The sequence below is a fragment of the Acipenser ruthenus genome, chromosome 17, assembly GCF_902713425.1.
Source record: "Acipenser ruthenus chromosome 17, fAciRut3.2 maternal haplotype, whole genome shotgun sequence".
Classification (NCBI taxonomy): Eukaryota; Metazoa; Chordata; class Actinopteri; order Acipenseriformes; family Acipenseridae; genus Acipenser; species Acipenser ruthenus.
This window is the reverse complement of record NC_081205.1, coordinates 30,106,558-30,120,577: the sequence shown is the minus strand read 5'-3', so window position 1 is coordinate 30,120,577 and position 14,020 is coordinate 30,106,558. Positions and strand designations below refer to the sequence as shown.

General features: G+C 38.1%; 2 protein-coding genes across 3 annotated transcripts; one reads left to right on the top strand and one right to left on the bottom strand.

Moving 5' to 3' along the window:
- The first annotated feature begins 851 nt into the window (after positions 1 to 851).
- On the top strand, positions 852 to 12,577 carry LOC117423780 (elongation factor G, mitochondrial-like). The gene is made up of 18 exons (XM_034039973.3): positions 852 to 979; positions 1,160 to 1,312; positions 1,637 to 1,769; positions 3,152 to 3,356; positions 3,704 to 3,820; positions 4,120 to 4,270; positions 4,447 to 4,601; positions 5,191 to 5,275; positions 5,872 to 6,009; positions 6,562 to 6,663; positions 6,783 to 6,839; positions 7,035 to 7,172; positions 7,610 to 7,692; positions 10,610 to 10,772; positions 11,005 to 11,149; positions 11,269 to 11,429; positions 11,713 to 11,766; positions 12,058 to 12,577. Exons 1-18 carry the CDS (start codon positions 905 to 907, stop codon positions 12,187 to 12,189), a joined length of 2,247 nt encoding a protein of 748 aa, XP_033895864.1. The 5' UTR covers positions 852 to 904; the 3' UTR covers positions 12,190 to 12,577.
- Positions 7,790 to 13,820, bottom strand: lxn (latexin). 2 transcript variants are annotated; one of them, XM_034039975.3, is made up of 7 exons: positions 12,611 to 13,820; positions 9,796 to 9,954; positions 9,412 to 9,474; positions 8,783 to 8,960; positions 8,480 to 8,616; positions 8,233 to 8,295; positions 7,790 to 8,150 (listed from the first exon to the last, which is right to left on the bottom strand). In XM_034039975.3, exons 1-7 carry the CDS (start codon positions 12,779 to 12,781, stop codon positions 8,028 to 8,030), a joined length of 894 nt encoding a protein of 297 aa, XP_033895866.3. In that variant the 5' UTR covers positions 12,782 to 13,820; the 3' UTR covers positions 7,790 to 8,027. The 2 variants fall into 2 exon arrangements, with proteins under 2 accessions (XP_033895866.3, XP_058846335.1); XM_058990352.1 differs by lacking the exon at positions 12,611 to 13,820 and adding an exon at positions 10,186 to 10,338.
- Positions 13,821 to 14,020: the final 200 nt, after the last annotated feature.

The following is a 14,020-nucleotide window of genomic DNA, read 5'->3' as shown; positions in this document are numbered from 1 at the left end:
TATTTGTTATTGTAGGAATATAATCATGAAACTCCGTTAAGTTTTGGTACAGAGACACACTGAAATGTACAAGACACCATGGAGTATTACGAAGTCTCATTATGCAGCCTCCCTCAGGGAAGCCGAGTTCCCATCTTTCACCAGCAGGTGGCACCAAAGTTACCGCATTTGCTGTTTAAGATCATTTCCTCACTGGAAATAAAAAAGCTATTCCGATTAAGTCTCAAAACCTACTTTACCTGCGTTTTAAAAAAATAGCAGGATTTGATAACTGAAATAGAAAGTTTTGTTATGAAAACTGATATTTCAGTCCCATTAGTTCCTTTTTTTATTTGTGCTAGTACCATTTGGACTAAGAAGATTTGTAAATTAGGCACATATTTTGATTCTAGTCATATATGTGTTTCTTATGCAGTTTACATGTATCAAAAGTATTTATTTTTGTGAAACAACCAATAATCCAATTTATTTGCATTTTATAGCGCTTTTTTTATACAGAACTATATCAAAGCACTGTACAGTAAAGTAACAAATAAAATAAACTCATCTACCGCAATGGTATTGTTCAGAGGTTTAATTGTATTTATGTATTTATTATTTAATAGAAACACGTGTTTATACAGTAGCATTCAATATGTTATCCTCCGCTTGGAAGAGGGCGCTATAGGATTAGTACGCTAGTCCTCTTTCCCAGGGATTCCTATCTATCCCTTCAAAGGAAGTGCGTGTTGTCTTTACTGTTGTGGCCTTTTACAACCCGGATGTGTTTTTTGTACAAGGAACCGGCGTGACATTCACACTGACGTCCATTGGGGGAGTTGTGTCTGAAACATTTTCATTTTTACAATTTCAGATTTCAGGCAATTTCAGATTAAAAAAAAAAAAAAAAAAAAACATTGCTAAAATGCATGTGCTGAAAGCGGGACTCCTTCTGGGCCGACGGCATCTGAAAAGCACTTGCCCTTTAACTTTAAGGAAGGTAACCGATTTAAATGATGAAGTTTGCTTTAATAATGACCCCTTTAAATCTGTAGCGTTTCCCTGTCAGTTATATAACCTATTGTTGTACAATAGAAAACAATACTTATTCAGTGCTGTACCAGGAATTCCATTGCTTTTGAATATAAAATAAACTGTTTTTTTAATGTGGTTCTTCCAGGTGTTGATAAACTGCTGCAGAGCTTGTTCTTCGGGCATCATACCCAACGAGCTAATCAGAAATATCGGAATCTCGGCTCACATCGACTCGGGGAAAACCACACTCACAGAGCGGGTTCTCTACTACACCGGCAGAATAGCACAAATGCATGAGGTAGTGTTGTTGTTGTTTAAATGTAATATACAACTTGCATGTCCTTTTGAATACACCATTGCCTGGGAGTCCAGGATAGCCAGGTACTGGGTTAATCCATCAACTCCTGGATTAGAGAGTGGTGTGTATACAGCTTGCTTTTAATTAATGCTTACACTGTTCCTGCCCTCTCTAAAACACAATCCAAAAAACCAGAGTGCTTTGGCAAGTTCATTTAGGAGTGGTGTTATTTGTGTGTATGGGACAGCCACCTTATTCTGCATTGTTTCAATTCAGTGAAGCTCTTTTGTGATCCTCCTGTGTGTATCTCTCCGTCATGCCCAGGTAAAGGGAAAAGATGGGGTTGGGGCCATAATGGATTCAATGGAACTTGAACGTCAACGAGGCATCACAATCCAGTCTGCTGCTACTTACACCATGTGGAAAGGAACCAACATTAACATCATCGATACACCAGGTACAGCAATATACTGCATTACTGCTACTATCACATGTGTAGAGAGAACCTTGAAGTGAGTGAACAGCTCAAAGAAAATAAGACCAGAATGTATCTGTGGTGTATGGGGGGTGGGGCTGGAATTGGCATAGCACATTTAGCAGTCATGTGAGGGATGTCTATTTGAGCAAAAATGGTGTTCTACATTTTGCACATGTTTATATTGTCTAAATAAAACAAATACAAATAATTAGGGCTGTCAAGCAATTAAAAATGTTGATCTTGGTTTTAATTGCATATTTAATTGATACAGTTACTGCATCCATCTCATTCAAGGTTGTTTTATTATTATTATTATTATTATTATTATTATTATTATTATTTTAAAGTTCTTATTGCCTATAAGGCCTTACATGGTCTTGAACCTTATCTTCAAGATCTGCTGACCCCATATGTCCCTGGTTGTTCCCTGAGATCGGAAAATGCTAATCTTCTGACAATCCCTAAAAACTCTGAGCCAGGCCATTTAGTTATAATGCCCCTCGTCTATGGAACTTGCTCCCGATTCATATCATTTAAATCGTGTTTGAAAACGTATTTGTTTGGGTCTGTTTATCGTTTATTTGTAGATGGTTTATATATTAGACACAGGATTTTTTATATTTATTTTGTCAAGCGCCCTGGAATTCCTGTATGAAGGGCACTATACAAGTGAAATTTGTATTGTATTGTCATATTATTATTATTATTATTATTATTATTATTATTATTATTATTATTATCCAAAAAACAACCCAGCATAAAAAAACCTGTTGTCCTATTTCTGGATTAATATTGTTGCCCATTCTTTATAGTTTTATATTTATTTACACAGAATGCTACAGAAAAACTCCAGCGTTGGCTGTTAAATTGTTTGAACCAGCTAAACCACAATGGAATCAGCTTATTACTCACCTTAATGCATTTCAAATGATACTGTATTTTCTTTCAAAAGGGGATCCTTTACTGATGTTTTTCATTGCCGTTTAAAAAAAAAAAAAAAAGTATTCTCTTATTAATAACTTCAAATTGTCTAAAATAAAGCATTAATTGAGTAACAGTTATATTGTCTTTAATTGTAAATACTATTGTAGTATTATACTCTTAGTACTTTGCTCCATAATGCACTTATATGGCTAACTTTCCATGTAAATAGTGACTGCACTCATTGTGTTGCATGCGCTCAAGTATATTATTTAGATGGTGCCGCAGGGAATTCATTACTGTATGCTAAGAGGGTCAAAACAGAGGAGTGCGATTAACGTGCGTAAAAAAAGATCTCCAAAGAATAACTCCACTTATCTGTGATTAATTGAGATATATATATAATGTACCCTTCTTAATGGTGTGTGTGTGTGCTGCAGGTCACGTCGATTTCACTATTGAGGTGGAGAGGTCCCTGAGAGTGCTAGACGGAGCCGTGCTGGTGCTGTGTGCGGTCGGAGGAGTGCAGTGTCAGACCATGACAGTAAACCGACAGATGAAGCGCTACAATGTCCCCTGCTTGACGTTTATTAATAAGCTAGACAGACTGGGCGCTAATCCGACCAGAGCTTTGCAACAGATGAGGTAACTACTGTACGCACATCAATCCAGTGCTTGCCTTGAAAACTACTGTTCTTGATAGTTTGATTATATAAACGTAAGAATATGTGGCTGTTTCTGCTTTTAAGAGAGGGTTGTGTTCTTTGAAACTAGTTTATTACTGGCTTCTGATCCATAAATTGCAGAAAACTACCACAGGAGGGCAGTCTTCCACATTTATATCATAGACAGATTCTTTGGTTTGCTTTCACAATGAGGTTTAGTACTTTGAGGTACACACTGAGGTACTTATTTTAAATACTGACCTGTCAGTGCTGTAACCATTAGAAAGGTTGTTTCATTCTTGCTTTTTTTTCTTTCGTTTATCACAGAACCAAATTGAACCACAATGCTGCCTTTCTTCAAATACCCATTGGTCTTGAGGGGAATTTAAAAGGAATTATAGATCTCATTGAAGAACGAACCATGTACTTTGACGGGCCATTTGGGTATGCAAGAAATATATCTTAAGTGGATACATGTTGTGCTTCTCTGCTTCAGTACTCCTAAATAATGTAATATACTAGGAGTAGTTGCTCATAAAGAAAGGGGAAGTTTAATCTCTGTTAAAGAATCTACTTGATGTTGCATTTTATCTACTATATTCTTGTAGTTTTATGTTTCGAGCAAAGCCAATTGGAGTACATCGTCATGGAACCAAGAACATTTTCACAGAGTAGTGCAACCAGACATCTCGAAAGCAGTCTTCAGAGGCATTTAACCATCGATTCCTTTCCACCTCCCACAGTCAGAACATTAGATATGATGAAATCCCAGCCGAGTTCAGATCTGAAACCGCAGACAGGCGTCAGGAGCTGGTGGAGTGTGTCGCCAATGCAGACGAGCAGCTGGGAGAGATGTTTCTGGATGAAAAGGTCCCCACAGTTGCAGACTTAAAGGTGACTATTTAAGTTGTTTGGTTTGCTTTTTTTTTTTTTTTTTTGGTGTTTTACTACTTTTCAAGTTCAATTCCTTTTTTTTTTTCACTTGCATATCACACGAGGAGAGGTGGTTAGAAATTTAGACATGCTTAATTAAAAATGTAATTGTTTTTTTTTTTCTTTTCCCCCTCTAGGCTGCAATCAGGAGAGCTACTGTGCAGCGCTGCTTCACCCCTGTGCTCGTAGGAAGTGCTTTGAAAAACAAAGGAGTTCAACCCCTGCTGGATGCTGCCTTGGATTACCTGCCCAACCCAACAGAAGTCCAGAACTTTGCAATTGAAAACCAGGGGTAAGCTCTCTTACTATATGTTTCGCTCCAGTTTGTTATCCCTCCTGCGTAACTTCCCGTGTCGCTTCCCTCTTCCAAAGACAATGATCTTAACAATCATTTAAAATACGAGAATGTGGAATATTTAACAAGGTTCACTGCTAAATGTAAGACCATGGCAACACTTTTCCTCTACCACTGTATGTATAGGTTTAGATGTGTGATACTGAGTGGCGAAGTCCACATGCATCGGGTCAGTGCTTCAGCTTCATTATGATATTGATTTAATGATGCAGCGCAGACAGCCTTTTGCGCCAGGATGTATAGCTTTTCAGAATATCACATCTGTCTTGTATGATGATAATGGCTCACAGCGACTTATATCATTTTTCTAAGGGGAACTCATTTTCCTTATGCCTGGTGCAGCAGAGTCGTCTGCCTTGTTTCTTGTATAAAGTAGGGCATTGTCTGCTTGCTCATGTCTTAGGGATTACTTTCTTCTACTGTATGTGCCCCTAGCTTTGATGCATACAAAGATCTTGAATGTCTTGTTAGTTGGACTCATTAGCTAGCTTCTTAAACCACATTTCTTTTGTAATGTTTTCTGCAGTGAATCAAACGAGGTCACTAAAATTTTAATGGACCCCACAAGAGATGAGACTCAGCCTTTTGTGGGCTTGGCTTTTAAATTGGAGGTAGGTCCATCACATTCTGAAGGAATAAACTTTGTTTAAGTCCACAGTGACAATCTGAAAAGAAATATAGGTAAACAGTCAACATTTTGTCTGTTTAGCCTTTGAAACCTAGTAAGAATGAACATGCTAGTTTTTCAGTTGTAATGGAAAAGGGTACACATGTGTATCATACATATTGGTGTTCATTTAAGCAAAACAAAAGATGTATTGGGAGTTAATTTATTAGCAACACTGTCCGTAATAATGTCTTATTTAAACCAATTAACTGTTTAAGGCACTGTTTAACTAAGTATTCAGATGAAGAACCACATTATGAGTAGTCCAAGCATTTTTGAGGTATTCATTTCTTTTCAGATTAAGTGCTTGAAACATTGTCCACCGTACATGATATGAACCATGGTATTTTCCCTTCCCTGTGTGTAGTAGCAACAGATATCCACCAGTTGGTGTCTGTAGCCACAAATGAGCTCCCTTAGGCCTGATTGACACATTTGTAGGATCTGTGTTGAAATTGCACAAAAAATACTTTTTTTTATTTTTATTTTTAATCTTTTCTTCTCAACTGAAGCGAACCATATTTTGTCCCCTCCTGCAAGGCTGGCCGGTTTGGGCAGCTCACGTATGTGCGAGTCTATCAGGGAGCTCTGAAGAAGAGTGAATATATCTACAACACCAGGACTGGGAAGAGGGTCCGAGTGCAGCGCCTGGTCCGGCTTCACGCAGATCAGCTGGTGGTAAGAGATGGGGAATGACAGGGTAGGAGCTAACGAGCACTTCCGTGTCTGCAGTAAAGAATGACAGCTCTTCTGTGTTTAACTGAACTGTTAGGACTCCCCTTGGACAGTGGCTCTTCCAGCTGTTTTTAAGAGATGTGTCTCTTATTAATGTGTCTCTGGTTCGAATGCTGAGATTGCCAGATGCCCCTCTCACTTCTGTATACTAAATTCTGGAAACATTATTTTGCTGACAGACACCCAGTTGTTTCCTTGACTCTGAATAAATATATTTTAACAGAACAGATGTTCTCAAATTCCATACTGTGAATAACAAGGCCTGCTAATGGAGCACCTGTCTATTATTATTATTATTATTATTATTATTATTATTATTATTATTTATTTATTAGCAGACGCCCTTATCCAGGGCGACTTACAATCGCATGATGAGTTTAAGCAGTTATTTGAATGCTGGTTAAGGCAGTGTATGCAGTATAATGCACTGCTAGCTATAATGTTTCCAATGAGCTTGACCTGTTCTGTAGTTCACTCGTTCCGTTTCTGTTCCAGGATGTAGAAGAAGTGTATGCTGGGGATATCTGTGCCTTGTTCGGAATCGACTGTGCCAGTGGGGATACCTTTACAGCACGGAGCAGTGCCAATCTCTCCATGGTGAGTAGGGGTTTGCTTCTTGGGAGAAAGAGGTTCTCTAATCCTCTCTACGAGTAAACGCTGGTGTTTTACCAGAACTATGCTGCATTTACAAAATTCTCAATCTTGTTTTCTTGTAGGAGTCGATTCATGTCCCGGATCCAGTTATATCAGTAGCTATGAAACCTGCCAACAAGGTGACTTTCATCCTCCTGTTTTTATTCAGACTGATTTTACCTCAGTACTGTATATTGCTAAAAGAAAGACAGCAGAATTGGTAAAACTGTACTAGTGCACTAGAAATGGATATAGAATGTAAACAGTCAAAGATGCTAACAATGTCTAGGAAAGCATGAGAATACCAGTCTAAACTTGAATTTATTTATTTTTAGAATGACTTGGATAAATTTTCCAAAGGAATTAACCGCTTTACAAGAGAAGACCCTACATTCAGAGTCCACTACGATACTGAGAGTAAAGAAACCATCATATCAGGAATGGGAGAGCTGCATCTAGAAATCTACGCCCAGGTAAGCCTGGGACAAAACATTGTGCGAGACAGACTCGCATGTATGTATTAGGCTTGCAAAGTTTCATATTTCATAACCAATAGTAAACATTGCTTTTGCACTGGAGCTCATACTGCTGGGTTAACAGACCCTGACTAATAAAACCAGCTGTAATGTGTTTGTATAATATTATATGGTAGTTCAGCAATAATAGATTTTGTACCTAATTATGATGATGGCAGAATAAGAGAACACTCTTTATTCGAACTAGAGGAGTGTTGCCAGTATCAACTCGGATGGAAAAAATAACCTTTATACGTTTATCGATTTAAAGCCCTGACCCTAAATTGCTGCAAACCTTGTCCTCCATGGAGAGGATGTGAAAGTATGAAATGTCTCTCTCTCTGTTTGTCCACATTGATGTAAAGTTATAAACATGTTTCCATTGTTGCCTTTAGAGAATGGAAAGAGAATACAACTGCGCTTGTGTCATGGGAAAGCCTAAAGTAGCCTTCAGAGAATCGATTGGTGCCCCTGAACCGTAAGTACACTACCCCTTCAATATTACTATTGTCATGGGGCGTGAGAAGGCGGGCAAGAACACAGTGTAGAAACAAAGCACAATATTAAAACCGCAATGTGTTTTAACAAAACTTTAATGCGAGTACAGCTTCTGTTTTAATCACTGTTCCCTTTACTTTCACACATTGGACTAAATCTAAGGATAGTAGAAGAGCGTTGTATTCTTTTCTCAGAGATATAATTAACTAGAAAGATAATGTGACAAGTGACACTCCTTGACGCGTGGTTATATGACTATTTCAGCCGATGTTGCTTCTTGCTGTAAGCAGGTGGAGGATTGAACTGCTGGCTGAACTAGATCTTGTGTTTTTCTGCCGATGGTTGCTTCATTGTACCTTTGGGCAGTAAGTGGCACTGTGTAACTTTCACTCCTTGTGTAGGATTCCAAGCAACCTGCATGTGCCAGTGGATAATTTCCTGTAAGAAAAATAAATAGTAGTAGTAATATACTTTTTGTTTGCAGTTTTATGTTCAAATTAAAATATATAAGTTTCTTTACCTGCGATACCATGTCATGGAGCAGGACTACATATTCAAAGGCAAGCAGGTCATTCTCGGAGTTCTGTAATTAGAAGCCCAGCAGTTAAGAATGTATTGTAACAATGATGGCCTTTCCAAGTGTGATCCGTAACATACATAAGTCAGTGCTGGAAACTATTATGAATAAAGTATTGTAAGTTAATAAAAAGAAAATGCAGTGAAAGGGTATAGTATACACTTCTGTATGCATGCACTTTTGAACTTACCAGCTGTTTTACACTGTGTACATGTGCCATATTGTAAAGCGTTGATTCATTGGACTGTTGCCACATTATAAAGCTGGCTCCAATTCCCCCAAGATACCAAAGGGGCTCCATTTCTTTAGGGATATTTCCTTGACTGTCTTAAGAAACCAAAAGTATCCTGGTTAACGAGTGTGGATATTGTATATACATTGCTGACTTAAAGAACATCATAACAAACCAAAAATGTGATATATATGCATTTATTGCACAGCCAATCAGCACTACAGTCTCAAAGTAAAGACTCCACACATCGCCGAAGTTTACCTGGTATGTCCATGCCGGCCATCGGTTCAGGCTGGTGTTTTATGTGATGGTATAAAGCATGGTCAGCATCTGATGTCTTTATCTTCAGGAGATCATCACACGTGCAGTTAACCTCTGGAGCGCTTTGCACTTCAGTTTGTCGGAAAAGTATTTCTGCAGTGCAGTTTCCTACAATTTCCTGACAACATTTATTGAGAAAAAAATGTTAACCCTGCCCTTTTCTGAAATCACAGCAGCAAACAGAATTATTGTTATCATGCCAGTTGTTGCATAGAGGCACCTTGTTGAACACAATTAATAAAACCCCAAATAACACAGAAATGATATGAAATAGATTATGTTTGACCAAACCATATGCTTTGTATATAGAATATAACAAGTGGCACAGGCATCTTTGGGGTTCTGATGACTTTACAGACCACAAGAGTGGGTGAAGGATTTGAAGTGCTTGAATTACGTTAAGGGTTACAGCGGCTAACCATATCATATATTCCATCGAAATTAAACGGAAATCATTTTAAGTTTGTGTTAAACTTTCTTGTCAATTCAGACACAAACAGAGTCAGCATTTGCAAACGGAAGGAGTTTTGTGAAGTTCCCTATCAACGTATGATAACAAACTTGCTTACTTTTGTGGCTTGTTCTTGCACTGAAAATTGTATATGGTACTTTTTTCCGACTTCAGGAATGTCCTGAAAATGAATGGGTAAAATACCAAATAGCATGTAAATGAATGGGTAAAATACAATTGGCATGTAAATATGTCAAAAAGAGAATAAAAAACCTAGTAAGCATAATAACGTTTGTTTCTACAGTATTTACAAGTTACAAAGAAATCATGAAATAATCCAATACCATTTAAAAATATATTCTGCCATTATTTTTTAAGGAATATATTTGAACAATGTAATAAATATAAAATAAAAACATTCTTTCAAAAAAAAGAGAGAGAGAGAGAGAAGTTAAACAGTAACATATTGCACAGTAATTTACATGAAAACATCTGCTCTTACCTCTGAGCTGGCCTTTTTAACGGCATGGACCATGAACCATTTAGAAGGGCTTCCATGGTGGTAATTCAGATAGTGCTGTGCCACCTTCGCTGCCCGGGTAGCAGGATAATGGGATGTATTCAGTTCCTTCATTGGAAAAGCTGGATCGTCCCGAGTTGTCTGGGAAGCAAAAAGAAGACAACTAATTGTGCTTTCCTCAGTACTGGGTGTGTCAAGTTACACATGGACTTTGCACTCCACTCCTCTATATTGATCTAAGAGTGTGTTGCGCAAAGCACTACAAGCAGTTGAAGGAACCTGCATAGAATTACTGCATCTCCAGATTTCAAATCCTTCTTTGTGAAATCTCCACTTGTCAGTTTACCAGCAAGCCTTGGCAGTGTCACGTACAGTGTTGCTTTTAATTGCATTGCAGTATGCAGCTTCCTGTTTCTGTGGGAACTCTGCCAAAGAGAAAAAATCCAAAATGCCTGCTTCCTTAAAGAAACAGACACCCTTTTCTAGAGGCTTCTGACTGTGAATGTGGAAAACTACAACTACCTCTTATTTTCCCTCATTTCAACATTGAAAAAGTCTTCGTTTAAACTTTTTTTTTTTTTTTTTTTTTGTATTTCAAGACATCCCTCATCTGTGTTTTATAAATTAAATGGATAATTGCAGAGTACGAGTGTACTCAAAAGTTGGGGTGATCGAATAGACTGCCCCCAATAATGGTAGTATTCTGTTGTATACATTAGAAAATAGAATCCTAGTGACCTACTCGTGTTTTCTATTCGTAAACCCAAGGTGTGAAGTATGTCTTTGTCAATTTCAGATTTGATTTCACACACAAGAAGCAGTCGGGCGGTTCAGGGCAGTATGGCAAAGTCGTTGGGGTGCTGGAACCTCTGGATGCCGAGAGCTACACAAAAGTGGAATTTGTAGACCAGACAATTGGTACAAATATACCAAAGCAGTTTGTGCCTGCAATCGAAAGGGTAAAGAACCGTCCCTATACCGTGTTATGCCAACTGATCTTTGTGGGAAAGGATGGCCAGAATTGGATAGCCATTGAAATGTAGAGGAAATAAAATGCTCAGTGACCATCTACCAAGTAGACCTCTTAACTTTTTGACCCCATAGACCACATATAACAAGTTGAATTCTCTAACTCCACATGCCCTCTTGGTAAACAATAGGGTTCTGAGCTGCCACCTTCGCTGTCTGCAGGGTTTCCGTGAAGCCTGTGAGAAAGGGCCTCTGACCGGGCACAAGATCTCTGGGGTACGCTTTATCCTGGAGGATGGGGCTCACCACATGGTGGACTCCAATGAAATCTCCTTCATCAGAGCTGGAGAGGGCGCTCTGAAACAGGGTAGGTCTTTTCTCGCCATTTAATCTAAAAAAAAACATTTAAATACAAAACAAGCCAATATCTAATTGAATCCCTAATTGTGAGTTAACATTGTGACGTGATGGGTGTTCTTGCCCTAGCTATGGAGAAGGCCACAGTGAGTGTTTTGGAGCCCATCATGTCAGTGGAGGTAGTGGCTCCGAACGAGTTCCAGGGAGCTGTGATTGCCGGAATCAACCGTCGCCATGGCGTCATCAGTGGGCAGGATGGAGCAGAGGGTTACTTCACACTGTATGCTGATGTACGTATAATAATAATGAGCAACATGCATTCATATCTATACATTAACAGCAGGTACAGTGGCAGGTTGTGATGAGGCAGTTACTTTGTTTGAATAAACAAAAATAGATTACAAAAATAAAAAAACACTACTCTAATGTGAATAATTATGTACCCAGGATTTTAATGACAGGCTAAGAAAGCAAATGTGCAGTAATTTGAGGCCGGAGAGAGATACCCTATGTTGGATGTGATGTACAGTATTTTGAATAGGGTTAAAGTAACTGTTCTTGTCCGTCTTTCAGGTTCCATTGAATGATATGTTTGGGTATGCCACTGAATTAAGATCAAACACAGAGGTATGTGATACAAGTCATTCAAGATTAAGAAAAAATGGTGATTATTCATTCATTTATTTATTTATTTCAGTTTTCTCTTTTATATAGAGATGGAAATAAGACTTCCATTGCGTAACAGCCTTATTAGATACACCTGTTAACTTTTGTTACCTAATATGTAATTAAGCAGCTCATGATAAAACATACAGTGATCAAATTGCTGTGCAACGGGAGTCTTGTTTTTGCGTCGTTTACAAATATTCAGGATTGTGGCCAAGTCCATACTTAAGGTGTTTGTTTTATTTGTTTTAGGGTAAAGGTGAATACACAATGGATTATAGTAGATATCAGCCATGCCTTCCCAGCACACAAGAAGAACTCATCAACAAATATCTGGAATCTACAGGTCAGCTCCCTGCTAAGAAAGGCAAAGCCAAGACCTAAACCTACGGATTTATATTCACTTCACACTGAACCGGATAAAAATAAAATACTCTGAACTGGATTCACAGTCAATGACTGTGATGTTTTTAGAAACGGTTACTTATAAAGATCTTTTTTTATAAAGCCTCAGAGAAACATTTGGAAAGCAACTTCAAGCAGCAATGGAAATCATGGATAAAAAGTGTGAGTGCTGTAATGGAATTTATTTTCTTTGACTTCAGAAAAAGAGATTTCCCGCAAAACTGTCACAAAATACAGGCTTTAAAAAAATAAATAGTAGGAATGCTGGTAATGTACACTGTGCAATATATAAAGTAACTTCTAGCTTTGAACAATCTAAAGACTCTCTCAAGTTAGTTTTGTGTTGTCCATCCCCCCTCCCCTCCCATATCTAAAGTTGCTTTAAAGACTGGTTCCTTACCTCCAGAGCTGCTTTCTCCGTATCATCCAAATGAAGGACACTATTCAAGGACCCATTCTGGTGGTTAAGAGCTGCATCTGCTGTCTCTAGTGAGTTCTGGTCAGTTTTGAGCGTGGGGTGTCCATCGACAAGGGGGAACAAGCCCAGTACAATCCACAGAGTCCAACGCATCTTTGGAATGGAGACTGTTGCAACAGCAGCAGAAGCGATCGCAGCACAAGAATCCTGTGCCTTTTGTAGAATCTAAAGTAACTTGCGTCAGAGCTCCAGATTCTTCCCAGACTTGGGAGTGAAGATAAGGAAAGCTGACGAGTTCCAGATCTCCTCTTTAATTAAAACTTGTATATAAAATACTTTTACTGCTGGCTGCTCAGCTGTGCTTTTCTGTCTGTATGTAACGTTTTCCAGGACTGGCATGGGCTCTTGGCTTCATTTGTTTTATTAATATTTTGTGAGAAGTGTAGCTTCCTGTTGCTCTTGAGTTGGAGCCAAGGTTTGTGTCCAGATGTCTGATCTTTCCTGTTTACTTTTTTCTCCAGTTACTTTAGGAATAAGCAGTTCAGTGACTTTGGCAAATACTTTGCTGTAACTTTTTGCTTTTCTTTCCAACAGTATTAACATCAACATGTGATGCAAATGTCTGCATTCAGAAAGCATTCTGTCACATTTCCTAAGAGGTATTACTGTACAAATTGAGAATAAGTAGTTTGTAAGCTCTAGTTTGAATGTGGACTATCTTTTGACTGGTTTAACATTTCAAAGGGAATCTGAAATGTTTGACAGCACTGGAAGTGTGTCTCTCTTTCAATCACTTTAGTTTTACGGGATATTTTACATTATTAAAATAAAACAAGAAAGTTGGCAACTACTCAAATGTTGTCAGCTTGTGGAAAATGTGGATCTGGCTGTCCTGTTTAAAGACGTAGTACCCCTGTAAGGGTTTTGAATAGTTTGTACAAATGTCCAACACTGAAAATCTGAGCTCTTGCACTATTAATATTATTAAAATGATCTCTGCATTACAAAAGCATTCCAGAACAAACCAAATAGGTTAGGGTGCATCAGTTTGACCATTGGTTCTTTTTGTCTTCCCCAAGCAGTGTCAATTAAAGCAGTATGAAAGAAAGCAGAGGATTTTTTTTTAAAACTACTGACCATTGTACTGACATAATGAGCCTTACACAAGAATATGTAGAGATTCTGTGCTACTGCGTGGGAGTGATTATTATGAATTAAAAAAAATATATTAAAAAAAAATTCAAATCGTTTTTTCATGCTTTTTCATCAACAAAATAACACTCAATCACAAATGTTCAGTTGTTCATTAACAGGCCATAATGCAATTTAAGAAGTTTGGAGAGCTGTATCTTATCCCAACACCACGTTTCCTGTTTTTCTGTTGGGTACCAT